The 20,534-nt window shown below is 37.1% G+C and overlaps 1 protein-coding gene across 1 annotated transcript in view; it reads left to right on the top strand.

The window, feature by feature from the left end:
• The window catches only part of IARS2 (isoleucyl-tRNA synthetase 2, mitochondrial), a 65,652-nt gene that overhangs the window by 945 nt on the left and 44,173 nt on the right, over positions 1 to 20,534 (top strand). Inside the window, exons 2-8 of the mRNA XM_070602089.1 lie at positions 785 to 907; positions 17,017 to 17,176; positions 18,392 to 18,540; positions 18,620 to 18,669; positions 18,749 to 18,858; positions 18,941 to 19,031; positions 19,377 to 19,492. Coding sequence (XP_070458190.1) covers positions 785 to 907; positions 17,017 to 17,176; positions 18,392 to 18,540; positions 18,620 to 18,669; positions 18,749 to 18,858; positions 18,941 to 19,031; positions 19,377 to 19,492 — 799 coding nt within the window. The remainder of the gene's footprint in view (positions 1 to 784; positions 908 to 17,016; positions 17,177 to 18,391; positions 18,541 to 18,619; positions 18,670 to 18,748; positions 18,859 to 18,940; positions 19,032 to 19,376; positions 19,493 to 20,534) is intronic.

A 20,534-nucleotide genomic window follows, 5' to 3' on the forward strand; every position in this document is an offset into this window, starting at 1 on the left:
TGCGTCTGTCTCTTGTATTAGACTGAACTTCCTGAGGGTAGAGATTCATTTGTTAGTTTCTGTAATTCGAAAGCCTTTAAAATCCCCGATGTTCAGGATATATTGGTTAAGATAAATATGCTTAGCCTAAATATTCTTTTGACAGTTATCGGAGTTCTAGACTCTTAAACCTGTTTTGGCTGTATAATTTCTTAAAGTATTTTATCCATTACCTTCTGTCAGTCAGGAACTGCGACAGTTTCTAATGTTTTCTCGTTTAATCTTCACACCAGCTCTGTGAGTTGGATGTTAGCATTTTTTCAAATGAAGGAATCAGTGATAAGGGCATAGTGACTTAGCCAAGGTCACATGGAGGTGAGGGAAGGGGAGTGGGACCGCAGTGAGTGTGGTTCTAGATTTAGAGAAGAGCAAGTATTGAGACCCAGGGATCTCAAGAATAAGATGTGAGTGTGGGCAATCTGTAGGTCCTTCGGCATGGCTGGACTGAAGAGTGGGGGGTGGACAGTGCTGAGAGACTGCCCAAGAATTTAGTGGTCCTGAACCCTTGTAGGGTCCTGTATGGGTATGAAGAGCTTAGACTTTAATCTGAAGTCTATGGGGATCTGTTGGAAAGTTTTAAGAGATGAGCTGTCAGGTGTGCATTTTAGAAACCTCACCATTTGTGTTTCAGACTTGAATACATTGGAAGGGGATAAGAAATAAGCAAGTGCTGGCTGTTATTTATGGTAAGATTCAGGAGTATGTATTTATGTGATGTTCAGACATTATTGTTCTTTTTAAACAGAAATGTGGATTTTCAGAACTTTACTCATGGCAAAGAGAAAGAAAAGTAAAGACAGAATTTTGTCTTCATGATGGACCTCCTTATGCAAACGGTGACCCTCATGTTGGACATGCTTTAAATAAGGTAATTATAATTTAGCTTATACGATTTAAGGGGAATCTTATTTAAATACGATTCACAAAAGAGTGTATTCTAATTTTATGAGAATTATGTGAATTTGCATTGGCAGTTAAACTAAAATGTCTTAAAAGAAAGCAGCAATAAACAGTTTTAGTACTCTGAAAAACAACATCACTGGCATTTGCTTTGAGCTTATTGCTATTTTACATTAGTAAATTTCTTTTCTTTTTTTGTGAGGAAGATTGGCCCTGAGCTAACATCTGTTGCCAATCTTCCTCTGTTTTATGTGGGGTGCTGCCACACTGTGGCTTGATGAGGGGTGCTAGGTCTGTGCCTGGGGTCTGAACCTGCAAACCCTGGGCCACCAAAGCATAGTGCGCAAACTTAACTGCTACACCACTGGGCCAGCTCCAGTAAATATCATTTTATTCGGTAAATAATTATTGAGCACCTAGTGTGTGCCAGGCATTGTTCTAGACACTGGTAATAGCAATGAACAAAATAAAAATAATTGCTACATATATAAATACACACACCCATGCACATATATAAAATATATAATGTGTTGGATGGTTGCTGTAGACTATTTGTTGTGTGCCAGTCCCCTGTCCACCCCACACCGTGCAAATTCATATGTTGAAACCTTATTCTTTTTTTATTTGAGTTCATAATAGTTTACATCATTGTGAAATTTCATGTGTACATTATTTCTTGTCTGTCACCGCATAAATGCTCCCCTTCACCCCATGTGGCTATCCGCTACCCCTCTTCCCCTGGTAACCACTGAACTGTTTTCTTTGTCCATGAGTTGTTTATATTCCACATGTGTGTGAAATTATCTGCTGTTTGTCTCTCTCGGTCTAGCTTATTTTTCTTAGCATAATTACTTCCAGGTCCATCCATTTTGTTGCAAATGAGATGATTTTATCTTTTTTCCTGGCTAAGTAGTATTCTATTGTATATATATACACCACATTTTCTTTATCTAATCATCAGTCTGCGGGCACTTGGATTGTTTCCGTGTCTTGGCTATTGTGAATAGTGCTGCAATGAACACAGGGGTACATATCTTACTTAGGATTGTTGATTTCAAGTTGTTTGGGTGGATACCCGGTAGTGGGATAGCTGGGTCATATGGTAGTTCTATTTTTAGTTTTTTGAGGCGTCGCCATACTGTTTTCCATAGTGGCTGCACCAGTTTGCATTCCCACCAGCAGGGTATGAGGGTTCCCTTCTATCCACACCCTCTCCAACATTTGTTATTTTTAGTCTTAGTGATTATAAACATTTTAACAGATGTAAGGTGGTATCTTAGTGTAGTTTTGATTTGCATTTCCCTGACGATTAGTGATGTTGAACATCTTTTCATGTGTTTATTGGCCATCTGTATATCTTCTTTGGAAAAATGTCTGTTCATCTCCTCTGCTCTTTTTTTGATTGGGCTGTTTGTTTTTTGTTGTTCAGTTGTGTGAGTTCCTTATATATTTTGGAGATTAACCCCTTATTGAAGATGTGATTTGCAAATATTTTCTCCCAATTGGTGGGTTGTCTTTTTGTTTTCCTCCTAGTTTCTTTGGCCTTGCAGAAGCTCTTTAGTCTGATGAACTCCCGCTTGTTTATTTTTTCTTTTGTTTCCCTTGTCTGAGAAGACATGGTATTCGAAAAAATCCTTTTAAGTTCGATGTCAAAGAGTGTACTACCCATATTATCTTCCAGGAGTTTTATGGTTTCAGGACTTATCTTCAAGCCTTTGATCCATTTTGAGTTTATTTTTGTGTATGGTGGGAGATAATGGTCTACTTTCATTCTTTTTGCGTGTTGCTGTCCAGTTTTCCCAAAACCATTTATTGAAGAGACTATGTTTTCTTGTTCTTGTGTTGTATGTTCTTGGCACCTTTGTTGAAGATTAGCTGACCATGTATGTGTGGTTTTATTTCTGGACTTTCAGTTCTGTTCCATTGATCTGTGTGCCTCTTTTTGTACCAGTATCATGCTATTTTGATCACTAAGCTTTGTAGTACATTTTGAAGTCAGGGATTGTGATGCCTCCAGCTTTGTTCTTTTTTCTCAGTATTGCTTTAGCAATTTGGGGTCTTTAGTTGCCCCATGTGAATTTTAGGATTCTTTTGTCCTATTTCTGTGAAGAATGTCATTGGGATTCTAATAGGGATTGCATTAAAGCTGTAGATTACTTTGGGTAGTGTGGACATTTTAACTGTGTTTATTCTTCCAATCCATTTGCATGGAATCTCTTTCCATCTCTTTATGTCATTATCTATTTCTTTCAATGATGTCTTATAGTTTTCATTTTATGAGTCCTTCACCTCCTTAGTTAAATTTATTCCTAGGTACTTTATTCTTTTTGTTGCAATTTTAAATGGAGTTGTATTCTTGAGTTCTCTTTCTGTGAGTTCGTTATTAGAGTACAGGATGCAGCTGATTTTTGTAAGTTGATTTTGTACCCCGCAACTTTACTGTAGTTGTTAATTACTTCTAATAGTTTTCTGATGGATTCTGTAGGGTTTTCTACGTATAAGATCATGTTGTCTGCACACAGCGAGAGTTTCACTTCTTCACTCCCTGTTTGGATTCCTTTTATTCCTTTCTCTTTCCTAATCGCTCTGGCCAAAACCTCCAGTACTATGTTGAATAAAACTGGTGATAGTGGAAATCCTTGTTTTGTTCCTCTTCTCGGAGGGATGGCATTCAGTTTTTGCCCACTGAGTATGATGTTGGCTGTGGGTTTGTCATATATGGCCTTTATTATGTTGAGGTAATTTCCTTCTATCCCCATTTTGTTAAGAGTTTTTATCATAAATGGCTGTTGGATCTTGTCAAATACTTTCTTTGCATCTATTGAGATGATCATGTGGTTTTTATTCCTCAATTTGTTGATGTGGTGTATCACGTTGATTGATTTGTGGATGTTGAACCATCACTCTGTCCCTGGTATGAATCCCACTTGATCGTGATGTATGATCCTTTTGATGAATTGCTGAATTCGGGTTGCCAAAATTTTGTTGAGAATTTTTGCATCTATGTTCATCAGCGATATTGGCCTGTAGTTCTCCTTTTTCGTGCTGTCTTCGTCAGGCTTTGGTATCAGAGTGATGTTGGCCTCATAGAATGTGTTAGGAAGTGTTCCATCCTCCCTAATTTTTTGGAATAGCTTGAGAAGGATAGGTATTAAATCCTCTTTGAAAGTTTGGTAGAGTTCCCCAGGGAAGCCATCTGGTCCTAGGCTTTTATTTTTTGGGATGCTTTTGATTCCTGTTTCAATCTCTTTCCTTGTGATTGGTATATTCAGATTATCTGTTTCTTCTTGATTCAGCTTTGGGAGGTTGTAAGAATCTAAGAATTTATCAATTTCCTGTATCTTGTCCATTTTGTTGGCATGCAGATTTTTGTAGTATTCTCTTATAACCCGTTGTATTTCTGTGGTATCCGTTGTTATTTCTACTCTTTCATTTCTAATTTTATTTATCTGAACTTTCTGTCTTTTTTTCTTTGTAAGTCTGGCTAGTGGTTTGTCAATTTTATTTATCTTCTCAAAGAACCAGCTCTTTGTTTCATTGATCCTTTCTACTGCTTTTTTTGTTTCAATAGCATTTATTTCTGCTCTGATTTTTATTATTTCTCTCCTTCTGCTGACTTTGGGCTTTGTTTGTTCTTCTTTTTCTAATTCAATTAGTTGTAGTTTAAGATTGCTTACTTGGGATTTTTCTTGTTCATTAAGGTGAGCCTGTATTGCAGTGAATTTCCCTCTTTATATGGCTTTTGCTGCATCCCATATGAGTTAGTATGGTATGTTTTTATTTTCATTTGTCTCCAGATATTTTTTGATTTCTCCTTTAATTTCTTCAATGATCCATTGCTTGTTCAATAGCATGTTGTTTAGTCTCCACATCTTTGTCCCTTTCTCAGCTTTTTTCTTGTAATTAATTTCTAGCTTTATAGCATTGTGATTGGAAAACGTGCTTGTTATTATTTCAATTTTCATTAGTTTATTGAGGCTTGCCTTGTTTCCAAACATATTGTCCATCCTTGAGAATGTTCTGTGCACACTTGAGAAGAACATATATTCTGCTGCTTTTGGATGGAGTGTTCTATATATGTCTGTTAAGTCCAGCTGGTCTAGCTTTTCACTTAATTCCACTGTTTCCTTGTTGATTTTCTGTCTGGATGATTTACCCATTGATATGACTGGAATGTTGAGGTCCCCTACTATTATTGTGTTATTATTAATATCTCCTTTTAGGTTTGTTAATAGTTGCTTTATGTACTTTGGTGCTCCTGTGTTGGATGCATAGATATTTATAAGTGTTATTTCTTCTTGATGGAGTGTCCCTTTGATCATTATATACTGCCCCTCTTTGTTTCTCTTTACCTGTCTCATCTTGAAGTCTACTTTGTCTGATATAAGTTTTGTGACACCTGCTTTCTTTTGTTTGCCATTAGCTTGGAGTATCATCTTCCATCCCTTTACTATGAGCCTGTGTTTGTTATTGGAGCTGAGATGTGTTTCCTGGAGGCAGCATATTGTTGGGTCTTGTTCTTTAATCCATCTTGCCACTCTGTCTTTTTATTGGAGAATTCAATCCATTTACGTTTAGGGTGATTATCGATATGTGGGGGGTTTATGCTGTCATTTTATCACTTCTTTTCCGGTTCTCCTGCATTTCCTTTGTTTCTCGTCCTGTGTATTCTGGTCTACCAATCGAGTTACGTAGTTTTTTATGTTCTGTTTCTTTGTTTTCTCGTTGTTATTTGTGTCTGTGTTCTTTTTTGTTTAGTGGTTACCATGAGGTTTGTACTGAAAATCTCATGGATAAGATAGTCCCTTTTCTCATGGCCTCTAATTTCCTTAAACTAAACTAACTCAGTCCCTTTCCTCTTCCCCTCCTAAATTGTTTTTCTTGCATCTTATTCCATCTTGTGTTACAAGTTTGTGGTTAAAAAGACAAGACTATTTTGTTTTTGATGTTTTCCTTCCCTTTGTCTTTAATGCTATACTTGAGTATTTGCTATCCTGGTCTGATTCTGTCTACCTATTTATCTCCTTACTCCGTGCTTTGTAACCGCTCTCTCCCTTTTTTTTCCCCAGGTATGAGGGCCTTCTTGAGGATTTCTTGTGGGGGGGCGTCTTGTGGCTATGAGCTCCTTTAGCTTATGTCTGGGAAAGTTTTTATTTCTCCATCATATCTGAAGGATATTTTCGCTGGATAGAGTATTCTTGGCTGAAAGTTTTTGTCCTTCAAAGATTTGGATATGTCATTCCAATCTGCCCTAGACTGTAAGGTTTCTGCAGAGAAATCTGCAAAAGCCTGATAGGGGTTCCTTTGTAGGTTATTTTTCTTCTGCCTGGCTGCCCTTAGTATTCTCTCTTTGTCATTCTCTTTTGCCAGTTTCCCTACTATATGCCTTGCAGTAGGTGTTTTTACATTGACATATTTAGGAGATCTGGTAGCTTCTTCCACATGGATTTCTATCCCTGTCCCTAGGTTTGGAAAGTTCTCTGCTATTATTTCTTTGAACAAGCTTTCTGCTCCATTCTCCCTCTCTTCTCCTTCTTGAATACCTATAATTCTTATGTTGCATTTCTTAATTGAGTCGGATATTCCTCTGAGACTTTCTTCATTTCTTTCTAGTCTTAGTTCTCTCTCCTCCTCTATCTGGAGTATTTCGACTTGTTTATCTTTGATTATGCTGATATGCTGCTCTATGATGTCTGCTCCAGCGTTCAGGGAATCCATATTTTGCTTTATTTCTTCCATTGTGTCTTTCATCTCTAATATTTCTGATGGACTCTTCTTTATAGTTTCAATCTTTTTTGTGAAGTAGCTCCTTAACTCATTGAATTGTTTCTCTACATTCTCTTTTAACTCATTGAGTTTTTTTGATAGCTATTTTGAAGTCTTTGTCATTTAGATTACATATTTCTGTGTCCTCAGGACTGATTGGTGAGTACTTGTCATTTTCTCTCTGGTCGGGAGATCTAATTTAATGTTTGATATTGCTAGGGAGAGTGGCTCCATTTTTCCACATCCTTGTGTTATTTGGTCTCAGTTACTGCCTATCGCCACTGGGTGGTGGTTAATAGCTGCATGTTCTGAACCCTCTGCCTTCGGCCGAGATCCCAGGCTTTGGAGCTGGTGCTGGGCGGGAGCGGGGAGGGGTGCTTTCTCTTGTGTGCTCTTGGGGTTTTCTCCCTCTGCTCTCATTATCTGCTCTCCTGGGGTGTTGGCTTGATAAGGTCACCTTCCGTGAAAGCTTTCACCCCAGTAGAGGGCTTCCCTCTAGGCTGCAAGGGCCTTCACGGATCCTGGATGTTCCTGCAAACAAACATGCCCTCCACTGTTTCTTCCCTCTCAGAGGCCGTGCCTGTTCCGGATCACTGTCTTTAGGGGAGAGAGTGAAGTTTTCCCTTACCCTCTTCCCCCTCCTCCAAGGGGAGCTCCAGCCTCTCCACCCTCCATCATATGGCTTCATGGGTCTCTCTGACATTTTTTGTGTTGTGTTTGGATGTCCTCTGTTGGAGTATGAATGTCTTTCATTGTATGTTGGAGGGGAGAGATTACTGGGAAAGCTCACTCCACCATGATGCTGACGCCACCCTGAAGTTGAAACCTCATTCTTAATGTGATGGTACTTGGAGATGGGGCCTTTAGAGGTGATTAGGTCATGAGGGCAGAGCCCTCATCAATGGGATTAGTGCCCTTATTAAAGAGACCCCAGAGAGCTTCCTTGTCACCTTATGCCTTGTGAGGTTACAGTGAGAAGGTGATGGCCTATGGACCAGAAAGTGGCCCTTACCAGATATCGAATCTGCTGGCACCTTGATCTTGGACTCCACAGCCTCCAGAACTGTGAGAAATAAATTTATGTTGTTTAAGCCACCCAATTTATGCTATTCTGTTATAGCAGCCCAAATGGACTAAGACAATAGTGATAAGTGCTGGGGAGGAAAATAAAAACAGGGAATAGCAATAGGGAGGGTCACTTGGGCAAACTGCAATTTCCTTAAATTGGTCTAGGATATCTTCCTCACTGAAAAGGTGACATTTGTATAAAGTCTTCAAGGAAGCAACGGAGTGAGCTCTGGGGATATTTGGGGTAAGTAGAGCCAAGTGCAAAGACCTTGAGGTGAGAGACATTTTTTTCACTCAGCGTAATTCCCATGAGACTCATCCAAGTTGTTGAGTGTAACAGTAGTTCATTGCTTTCTTATTGCTGTATGCTATTCCATGGCATGGGTGGACAACAGCTTGTTTAACCATCCACCTCTTGAAGAACATCTGGCTTGTTTCCACCTTTTGGCTGTTACGAATAAAGCTGCTCTAAACATTCATGTACAGGTTTTTGTGTGAATGTAAGTTTTCATTTCTCTGTGGTAAATGCTCAGGACTGCAGTTGTTGGGTCATATGGTAGTTGCACGTTCAGTTTTTTGAGAAAATGCTGAACTGGTTTCTATGGTGGCAGTACCATTTTACATTCCTCCCAACAATGTATGAGTGATCTGGTTCTCTGCATCCTGTCAGCAGCATTGGTATTGTCACTATTTTTTATTTTAGCCTTTCTGATAGGTGTGTAGTGATATCTCATTGTGGTTTTAATTTGCGTTTCCCTAATGGCTAATGATGTTGAACATCTTTTCGTGTATTTATTTGTCATCATTTGAGCCTCTTTGGTGAAATGTCTCTTTATATCTTTTGCCGTTTTTCTAATTGGATTATTTTTTTTACTGTTAGGTTTTGAGTGTTCTTTATATATTCTAGATACTAAATCGCTGTCAGATATTCAGTTTGCAGCTCTTTCTCCTAGTCTGTAGCTTATCTTATCGTCCTCTTAACAGGGTATATATTGTAGAGTAAAAGTTTTTAATTTTGATGAAGTTCAATTTATCAGTTTTTCCTTTTATGAATCATGCTTTTAGTGTCATGTCTAAGAACTCTTTGCCTAGCTTTAGATCCTGAAGATTTCCTCCTTTATTTTTTCTTTAAGTTTTACATTTTATTTTGAAATCTTTGATCCATTTTGAGTGTATTTTTATGCGAGATGTGAGACTGAGGTTGAGGTTTATTTTTTTCTTTATGGATGTCTACTTGCTCTAGAAACGTTGTTGAAAAGGCTAGCTTTTCCCTAATGAATTGCTTTTGTATCACTGGCAAAAATCAGTTGAGCAAATTTGTGGGGTCTATTTCTGGATTGTCTGTTCTGTTCCATTGATCTGTGTGTTTGTCTTTCTATCAATACCACGACTTTGATTACTATAGCTACAGAATAAGTCTTGCAATTGGGTAGTCAGATTCTTCCTATTTTATTGTTTTTTTAACATTGCTTTAGCTATTTTGGTTTCTTTGCCTGTGTATATACATTTTAGAATAATTTTTTGACTTTAGTATCAGAGAAGGTCTCCCTTTAAGCTGAGTGTTTTCGTTTTTTTTTTTTTTTTTAAGGAAGATTAGCCCTGAGCTAACATCTACCACCAATTCTCCTCTTTTTGCTCAGGAAGACTGGCCTGGCCCTGAGCTAACATCTGTGCCCATCTGCCTCTACTTTATGCATGGGACACCTGCCACAACATGACTTGACAAGGGGTGCCATGTCTGCACCCAGGATCTGAACTGGTGAACCACGGGCCACTGAAGTGGAATGTGTGAACTTAATACTGTGCCACTGGGCTGGCCCCTAAGCTGAGTTTTGAGAGTACTTATTTGAGTGACTTATTTCACTTAGCATAATGCTCTCAAGTTCCATCCATGTAGTTTATTTTTTCTTAAAGATTGGCACCTGAGCTAACTGTTGCCAATCTTCTTTTTTTTTCTTTCTGCTTTTTCTCCCCAAACCGCCCCCCCACAACATAGTTGTATATTTTAGTTCTGGGTCCTTCTAGTTGTGGCATGTGGGGTGCCACCTCACCATGGCCTGACAAGCAGTTCCATGTCTGTGCCCAGGATCCGAACCAGCAAAACCCTGGGCCGTGGAAGCAGAGCGCACAAACTTAACCACTCAGCCACAGGGCCGCCCCCCATCCATGTAGTTTAAAATGGCAGGATTTCCTTCTTTTTTGTGCCTGAATAATATGCATGTGTATTATTGCATCACACTTTCTTTATTCATCCATTGATGGACATTTAGGTTGCTTCTGTGTCTTGGCTGTTGTAGGTAATGCTGCAGTGAACATAGGGGTGCATATATCTTTTTGAGGTAGTGTTTTTATTTCCTTCAGATAAATACCCAGAGGTAGAATTGCTAGATCATACGGCAGTTCTTATTTTTAATTTTTTGAGGAGCCTCCATACTGTTTTCCATAGTGGGTGTACCAATTTACGTTTCCATCGAAAGTGTACAAGGGTTCCCTTTTCTCCACTTCCTCACCAACACTTATTATTTCTTTTCTTTATTCTTTTTTTTGTGAGGAAGATTGGCCCTGAGCTAACATCTATTGCCAATCCTTCTCTTTTTGCTTCAGGAAGATTATCAGTGAGCTAACATCTGTGCCAGTCTTCCTCTAGTTTATGTGGGATGCCGCCATAGCGTGGCTTGATGAATGGTGCTAGGTCCATGCCTGGGATCTGAACCTGTGAACCCTGGGCTTCCAAAGTGGAACATGTGAACTTAACCACTGTGCCTCTGGGCCAGCCCCAGTTTCTTGTCTTTTTCATAATGGCCATTTTAACAGGTGAGAGGTGATATCTCATCGTGGTTTTGATTTCCATTTCCTTATGATTAGTGATGTTGAGCACATTGTTATGTACTTGTTGGCCACTTGTATGTCTTCTTTGGAAAAATCTGTGTTCAGGTTCTTTGCCCGTTTTTAATTGAATTATTTGCTTTTTTTGCTATTGAGGCCCTATCTCCAAATACTATCACTATGGGAGTTAGGGCTTTAACATGTGAATTTGTGGGGGACACAGGCATCTAGTCCATCGCATTCACTATTAGAAAAAGTGACACTGGCTCCAAGGCATTAAGTAGGTAACATGGAAATGAATGGACAAGTCAGCTTGTTTTCATATAATTCCAGTGGAAAGCTTCCCTTTTTCTTCTTTCATAGCAATCGAATTCAACGAGAAGGAACTTCCTAAAATATTTATGAACTAACACTAGTTTAATGAGGTGGTAACTTTTAAAAACCAAACACAGAAAGTGAAACATAGATTGTTTTGGTAAAAAACTGAAAAAAAAAATAAAAGCAACTTTTAATCCCCTATACTTTGTTGCTTTATCAACTAAAGATTCTTAAAATAGTTTAAAGCACTTGGATGTCCTTGGAAAGAGGTACTGTAATGTACAGTAACATTTCTATATTATATTTTCATAGATATTATCAAAAAGAATAGTAAATCACACGTTCATTCCTTCAAAATATGGAAAACGGAAATATTAAAAGAAAATTGACAAGATTATAATTGGTTTATGCTAGATTTTACCTAACTTTAATACAAATAACTATTTTATTACATATTACATACATTTGAGGGTATAAGAAATATATTTCTTTTGATTACTCAAAACTCTTTATTGCAAAATATGTAAATACAGCTCTCTTAGAACATTTCTGTAATGACTGTGAGGTGAGTAGAAAGCATTTTTCAGATTTTTGAGTGGAAGTGTAGGGGAAAGCAGGGTGAAATGTGACTGAGATCCAGAGTCTGAGTGACTTGGCATGATCACCCAATTAGCAGTTGCAGTTATGGATGGGACCCAGGATTTTCATGTCAAAAAATGCTGCAGATGAATGTATTCAACACAAAGGAGAAGAAAATCTTAATTATAGTCTAGATCAATTTATACCAGAAAACAACTGTAGAAACTGTTAATTTTATAAAACTCAGTTGAGTGTGTGTATGGTGCATTTGTATTCAGCTTTAACACCTGCCTGTTCCTGTAAGTGCCATGTTCCACCAAAACCCCAGCTTCAGCACATTTGCTGTTAGCAGCTAATTCTTTTCCACATAGAGTTACAAATTGGGAGTAAAGTTCTAACCCTGCTTGTTTCCCAGAGTTAGAGTGATACTGCGTGTTTCTTCCTTTTACTCCCCCTGCATGGATGGCTTGAGGGATGATAAGAATGTTACCAGTAGATCCAACGTAGAGATGTGCTTGGTATTTTCAGTCTTACCTAACTTCATATTTAATAGTGTATTGCACATTTTGGCAAGAAATTCTTTATTGGCTCCCTTGAAAAAGCACGTAGATCACTAATCCTTTGTGAACCTCCACCCACTAGGCAGTGGTGCATCCAGGCGTGCAGGTACTGCAGCAGGAGCACTCAGACCTGAGGTGTCTGGCCACTCTCAGCCATGGCTAGAGCCCGTGCAATCCAGTGGTTCACGTTGTTGCCATGCAGTCTCTGCCCCCTATAGGTTTTGGTATGTTGTGTTTCTATTTTTGTTTGTTTCAAGATATTTTTTGTTTCTTTTTTTATTTCTTCTTTGACTTACTGGATTTTTCAGAAATGTGTTGTTTGCTTTCCACTTATTTGTAAATTTTCCAGCTTTCTCTGTGTTTTTAATTTCTAGTTTCATATTATCACGGTCAGAAAAGATTCTTGGTATGGTTTCAGTCTTCCTACCTTTGTTTGGACTTGTTTCGTGGACTAATAAATATATCATCTATCCTGGACAGTGTTCCATGTGCACTTGAGAAGAACGTGTATTCTGCTGCTGTTGGATAGAATGTTCTGCATATGTCTGTTCCGTCCATTTGGTCTAAAGTAGAGTTTAAGTCCAGTGTTTCCTTATTGATTTTCTGTCTAGATGATCTGTCCATTGGTGAAAATGGGGTACTGAAGTCCTCTACTGTTATTGTGATCATTCACCCTGTGCTCCTTTTCCTGGAGTGGGGAACTTCTCAGGCCAAGGAACACCCTCTTGGCGCTGAGAAATGAGGCCTGGGTGGTGGGATGATGCAGGGAAAAGGAAACTGTTTTTCCCACCCTTCTTGTGTGGTTATTCTCAGGTTTCTGTTCCACTGTGTTGCTGAAGATTCTTAAGTGGGCTCCAGAACTCTCCCAGAGCTATTTTCATTCGTGGATAAGTATCTAATTGTTGTTCTTTGTGAGGGGACGGATAGATGGTCTCCTACTCCACTGTCTGTGTGACGTCTCTCATTTAAATTTCTTTAATTACTGTTTCACTATGTTTTTCATTATTTTTTTGTGGTTGCTCTAAGGCTTGCATATACCTCACAGCTTGTCAGAATCAATTTCAGATTTCTATTAGCTTAATTTTAGTGAGATATAGAAATGTTACTCCTATATAGTTCTGTTCCTTTCTCCCTCTTCTTGTGGTTTTGTTACACATGTTGCATCTATTAATGTTACAAACCCCACAGTACATTGTTATAATTATTCCTTTACCATCTGTAGTCATTTTCTTATCCCAGTACGGCATCTCTCATAGCTATTTCCTTTATGCTATTATTGGCAAATATGTTACCTTTCTATATGTTATACACTCAACAACACACCATATACGTATTATTTTATATATTTGTCTTTTACACCAGTTAGGAGAAGAAAGTAGAATAGTAAATATGCATTTATTACTGTCATTTATAAATATTTAATTACCTTTAGCAGTCCTCTTTGTTTTTTCCTGTGGTTTTGAACTACTTTGAAAGCAAGTGACTGCTTTGAACTACTTTGAAAGTGAGTGAACTGTACTCACTTGCTTTCAGCCTGAAGAACTTTTCTATTCTTTCATGTAAGATTGCTCTGCTAGCAACAAATTCTCTCTCTTTTAATAAAGGAATGGATTTATTTGGCTTGCATTTTTGCAACATCACTTTGATGGATATAGGATTCTTGGCTGACATTTTTCTTTGAGCACTTTACATATGTGATTCCACTGCCCTTTGCCTTCCATTGTTTCTGCTGAGAAGTCGGCTATTAATCATGTTGGAGTTCTCTTGTATATGATGAGTTCTTTTTCTCTTGCTGCTTTCTAGGTTTCCTCCTTGTCTCGCACTTCCAGCATTTTTGCTATGATGTTTCTTGGTTTGGATCTCTTTTGTTTATTCTTCTTGGAGTTAAGTGAGCTTTTTGGATGCGTAGGTTAGTGTTTTTTAGTAAATCTGAAAAATTATCAACTGTTATTTCTTGGTGTGTTGTTTCAGCTTCCTTCTCTCCTGTCCTCTGAAAATCCCATTCCTCTTATTATATTGGTATATTAAATTATTTCTCCAGTATGTTGGTATGCTGAATATGCATGTCCCACATTTCTGTGAGGCTCTCATCATTTTCCTCTCTGTTTTCTTGCTTTGTGTAATCTCTGTTGATCTATATTCAAGTTCACTGCTTATTTCTTCTGCCAGTTTATGTGTACTGTTGAGCTCGTCAAATGAAATTGAAATTGTTTTCATTCAAATGAAATTTTTCATTTCAGCTATTATACTTTTTTTTTTTACTAATTTCTATCTCGATATTTTCTATTTGATGTGACATTGTCATCTTATTTTCCTTTACCTCTTTAATCATAGTTTCCTTTAAGTTCTTTACACCTATTTATAATGGCTATTTTGAAATCTTTTTCTGTTAGTCTGACATTTGGTTGGTCTCATAGATAGTTTCTGTTGCCTGCTTGTTTTCCAGTGGATAGGCCATCCTTTTGTATTTCTTTATGTCCTGTAATTTCTTCTTGTTATAAATTGGGTGTTTTAGTAATAGATTGAAATAAATCTGTATACTGGTCTCTCCACCACCTTCACCCCACTCCCCCAGCTTTTCATTGCAATTTGCTTGTTTATATGTATAGTGACTGGCTGCATTGTTTTCATGACGTCTGATCCCGCCCCTTCCCATTTTTGTTGTGGTAAGCCTCTGATGTTGCTTCTCAGGGAGGAGCAGCTTTGGGTATGCTTGGTCACCCTGAGATGACATTGGTTTTGGCAGGGCTGGCATCCTCTCTTTCCCTGGCAGCACCCATTTATTTTGTTCTGAAAATTTCCTGCTGTTTGCTCTACTGTTCTCAACAATGCCCTGGGGCATACGCTGTTCTGTAGACTAATCCAATCAAATTTGGGGTTCTTTGAAGTATTGCTTCTCTGAGGTCAGTGTTTGATTTTTGTTCTGATCCTGGGAGGGCTCCTCCCAGCTGTCTCTTTTGTTTTTCTGCTGAAAACCAGCTGGCCTAGAGTTTAGCCTGTATCGTCTTGAATCTTCTAACTTCTCCCAATTGCCTTTCCCCACAGCCTCTGGTGTTTTTGAGAGCCCTTTTAGGCATGAACTTCTTTTTTGTGGGGAAGAGACTAAGAGCTATTTGTTTTACTGCCTGCTTCTCCCCTCATGTGAAATTTCCCAGCCAGGGCTCTGGAGCTGGGAGTAGGGATAACTGTACGCTTCTGTCTGAGACACCCCCACTTTAGGAGCTGAGCCCTCATGAGGAGGGTCAGTAGCCTGAGATCTCTGAATTGCCTTTCCTAGGGTGGCACCATCATTTATGACCCTGGACAAGGGTGATTGCAGACCCAGTATTCCCAGCAGACGCACTTCCAAAGTAGAGTTTCTGTTCCGTGAGTGGAGGCTGAGTGGAGGAAGGGAGTACCTACCTTTTGACTGCACTTACCCAGAACTTAGCCTCAGCAACAGGGAGGTGAGGTGGGATCATAAATGCTGACGTCCTGCCCTTCCTAAGGAAGATAGCCCTCCATGTGGGAGCCGGGAGCTGGAGGCAGGAGGAGCCCTGTGATGTTGGCTGAGTCAGAGTGGGACCTGCCTCGCTGAGCTGGCAGGCTTGGGGGAAGGAGTGGTCTTGGTTATCATTTTTATTACCAAGTTTTTCTAAAATTTTTCTTGTGTAGATATTTTTTCATTTGCTCTATGCCTTTAGGACCATTTCTAGAGGCTTTGAATGATTGGATTTTGTTATTTTTACCAGTTTTACCGAGAAATGGATCCATGTAGTTTCTCGTACTGTCATGCCTGAAGTCTAACTCAGTTTCGTTGATTTTTCTCTTTTTAATTTCACTGATTTCTGCTTTTTGTTATTTCCTTGCTTCTGCTTGCTTTGAGTTTATTCTTTTTCTAGTTTCTTGAGATTTTACATTATTGATCAGACTTTTCCTCTTTTCTAATGTATGCATTCTGCTGCTATAAATTTGTGTCAGCTCTGTTGTAGCTTATGTTCCACAAATTTTAACCTGTTGTATTTCCATTTTTATTCAGTTCATTGTATTTTTTTTATTTTCTCTGGGAATTCCTTTTTGATCCATAGAGTATTTAGAAGTGTGTTGTCCTTTTACATCTCTGTTTTTTAAAAGGCTCTGCTGCCCCCTAGTATCTAAAATGAGGAAAGGTAAACAGTTTGGAACTGTAGTGAGTGAAGAGGTCTACCGTTTTAATATGGGTGTTAGCATGACAGAAAGAGTTAACCATGGTATTCCATACTCTGAGTACATTATAAATTCTGCATTGATTCTAATATATTTCTTAGCTAAATATAAATAATATTAGGTTATTCACATTAATAATTTTTTTATGAGTAACGCAAATTTGTAATTGATTCATTTGTACTCTGATTTTTAGAAAGTTCAAATGATTTCTTAAAAAATATAGTATGGTCTGCTTATTTGCATATCTAAACCTTACAGACAAATTATTTTGGGTATAATGTTTTTCACTTTGAAATCTTGTTGGATTTCCTTCTGGGGGGGTGTGTAATGGCATTTGAAAAGTTAAATATCTGTTACTCTTGTGTTTATGTAGAACTTGAATTAGTAGATTTAATAGGTTATTTTATATAAATTCTTTTTTTTTCTTTTTGAGGAAGATTAGCCCTGAGCTGACTGCTGCCAATTCTCCTCTTTTTGCTGAGGAAGACTGGCCTTCAGCTAACATCCATGCCTGTCTTCCTCTACTTTATATGTGGGATGCCTACCACAGCATTGCATGCCAAGCGGTGTGGTGTGTGCGCCTGGGATTGGAACTGGCGAACCCCAGGCTGCCAAAGCGGAACGTGTGCACTTAACTGCTGTACCACTGGGCTGGCCCAATATATAAATTCTTTGAAAACTGGGCTTTCTTAGTGCTTTAAATGATATTAACAGAATATAAATGGTAGGCCACATGCTTTATGTATGAATGATGATTATCATTTTATCTTTGCAGATTTTGAAAGATATAGCCAATCGATTCCATATGATGAGAGGTTCCAAAATACATTTTGTGCCAGGTTGGGATTGTCATGGGTTACCCATTGAACTAAAAGTATTATCAGAACTTGGTGGAAAAGCTCAGAATCTTTCAGCTGTGGAAATCAGAGAGAAAGGTAAATAAGCTCTGTTTCTGCTTTAAGATGATATTCATAAACACTGGTTCTTGGAGGAAGTCAGGGCTTTATCAAGAAGACCTGCTGGTGTTTTTTTTGTGTTTTGTTTTTATCTTTTGGTTGTAATAAGATCTGTTGGAAACTACTTTGTGTCACAGGAAATTCAGATTTTGTTTAGTTGACTTTTGTGAGATCTTATGTTCAGAGATTGAAGGAAAGATTTGTGAGCATTTCCAATTTACATTTTTCAATTCTTTTGGCATCATATTTTCTGAAATTATTATTTTGGTCAATTTTTTATTTACTTTCTTGGTTAGGGCTTGTTGACCTATTTTAAGTACTAACCAATAGTACATTCTAAAAAATATATTTTTTATTAATATATATATATGCTAATTCCATACTTCATCCTTACATATATATACCCCATATTATATATATAAAATACATATTAATATGTTTGCTTACTTATTTTTTAAAGATTTTTTAAAAAATTTTTTCTCCCCAAAGCCTCCTGGTACATAGTTGTGTATTTTTAGTTGTGGGTCCCTCTGGTTGTGCTATGTGGGATGCCGCCTCAGCATGGCTTCATGAGCGGTGCCATGTCTGAGCCCAGGATCTGAACTGGTGAAACCCTGGACCGCTGCAGTGGAGCTCATGAACTTAACTACTCTGCCACGGGGTGGGCCCCTGCCCATTTTTTAAATTAATCTCATATTTGATCCTTTACTTCAATAAATTGGATCAGGGAGGAATCTTCTAGTCCTATATGTTAAACTATTGTATATTTGGATATGATTGTGAAGATTTTTACTTCCTGTGAAATGTCTTATTATTATTGGCTTAGATTAGATGTACAATTAACTTTTTGCATGTATAATGAAATGAGAACTATTTTCTGACCTTTTCTTAAATTAAAAAATAGGAAGAATAATTTTTCCAGTTTATTTTTTATAAATACAAGGTCATTGCATAAAGTCAGAGAAATACAGAAGAAGGTAACAAAATTTGAACTTTTGAAATTTTAATTAATTTTAGAATTTGTTGTAGGTATCTTCTGAATACCTTTAACTTTCAAATTAATTTTCTTCTTAAATAAATTTGTAGTCTAAATTGTATACAATACCTGCATTTAGAGAGATATATGCTAAATCATGTTTCAGAATTTGAATTAGTTGGTTTCCAAAGTTTTCCTTTCCTTTTTTTCTTTTTTAGCTAGATCATTTGCTAAAGCAGCAATTGAGAAACAGAAATCAGCATTTATTCGTTGGGGAATAATGGCAGATTGGAATAATTGCTACTGTACATTTGATGGAAGCTATGAAGCCAGACAGTTGAGAATTTTCTACCAAATGTATGATAAGGTAATAAAGTATTTTTTTCTTTGAGTATTTTAAATTATGCTACAGAATTCCAGCTTTCATCTGTTTTTGTCTCTTACAGGGCTTGATTTATCGGTCTTACAAACCTGTGTTTTGGTCTCCGTCGTCAAGGTATTTATGGTTTTGGTAGCTAAAGGGGAGAATTTTGTGAGGCTTCCAAATATTTACGTTTAATATTTTTAAACCTTAGGACTGCGTTGGCTGAAGCAGAGCTTGAATATAATCCTGAGCATGTCAGTCGCTCGATATATGTAAAATTCCCTCTCTTGAAACCTTCTCCTAAGTTGGCATCTCTTATAGGTAAGATTTATTCGTTGTTTGAGTTTATTGAAGTTACGGAATTATAACATTTGCTAATATTTTTCAAATTTTTTTTTCACAGATGGTTCACCTCCTGTTAGTTTTTTAGTCTGGACCACTCAGCCTTGGACAATTCCAGCCAATCAGGCTGTTTGCTATATGCCAGAATCAAAGTAGGCATATTATTGCATTTTTTGTTTTGTCCATGAATAGGGTCAATTCCAATCATTAGCATTATTTTGAATTTATTTCATCCTCATTATCCTCTTAAAACTTAGTGAATTATAATATAGTTATTATGTTCATATAGATTTTATCCAGCTTTAGATGATTCCATTTATGTCCTTGTTTCCAGCCTTTTTAGAAAACAAAACAGAAATGTAAGGGATGAAGTCCTTTGAAAATAGTACTTCTTATCTTGAAGTTAGTTTTTCTAAAATGACGTAAAACATTTAAAATGTTGTCAGTGGCTTTTCTTTTTTCATTATTGTTAATTTTCATCTAAAATTTTATTTTAGGTATGCTCTTGTGAAATGTTCCAAATCTGGAGACCTCTACATACTGGCTGCAGATAAAGTAACATCTGTCGCTTCTGTTTTGGAAACAACATTTGAGGTTATTTCAACATTTTCAGGTGAAGATTTATAGGTATTCTGACTATCACAGTCATCAAAATATTGGGTTGATGTGAGTTCAGTACTTTGCTGAATGTTGCTCACTGTGAATCAAAATAGATGTGGCCTTTACCTTTCTAGAATATGTTTTACATTGATGAAACTGAAGGAGAAGATACACGAAACATGATAGGAGGACAGAAAAATATGAACAATGACAGAGGCACAACTGATAAAAATATTTCTGGCAAATATCCAATGCAAAATTGGACAGGTGTCCTTTGTACAATGTAGAATGTACAAATATCCCTTTAAAATTTTATTTAAAATTAAATCATTAAATATTATCTGATTTAATCAAAGGAGCAAGGAAGGAAATAAATATATGCATTTTTTGGCATATAATTTTAATAAGGAAATTGAATAAATTCTGGAAATTATTCCAAAGAGAGCACTTCTATCAAAAGAATCCTTTAGTAAGCTATAATTTAGGACTCCTAAAGTAGTGACTGGTTTTGAAATATTACTATGGAAATCTAGAAAATTTGAAAATTACCTTTGATCCATAGGGATGATGTATCTTTGAGTTTTTTGCTAAAAAAAAAATCACAAGAATAAAGATACTCAAAGATAGAAAGATTGCCTAGCTAAATAGGGAAGGCCTCTAAATGCATCAGTTCAGATATAAGCCAATTAGAGGTTTAAACCATCTTAACAAAAATAAAAAGATAAAAGTCAGAGACAGAAAAGGGGCTACAGAATGTTTAATATTTAATATCATTTTGTCCTTGTTGGTACAATAGGTAAATTAGAGGATATTCTTTACTCCATACCTCCCCACCTTTTTTCTTTTAATTTTTTTAAATTGGTATATAATTGACATATAACATTGTATTAGTTTTAGGTGTACAACATAACAATTCGAAATTTGTATATATTGCAAAATGATCACCACAGTAAGTCTAGTTAACATCCATCACAGCACATAGTTATACATTTTTTTTATCATGATTTAAGATCTATTCTCTTAGCAACTTACAAGTATACAATATAGTATTGTTA

This window comes from Equus przewalskii, chromosome 31 (genome assembly GCF_037783145.1).
Source record: "Equus przewalskii isolate Varuska chromosome 31, EquPr2, whole genome shotgun sequence".
In the NCBI taxonomy this organism is placed as follows: Eukaryota; Metazoa; Chordata; class Mammalia; order Perissodactyla; family Equidae; genus Equus; species Equus przewalskii.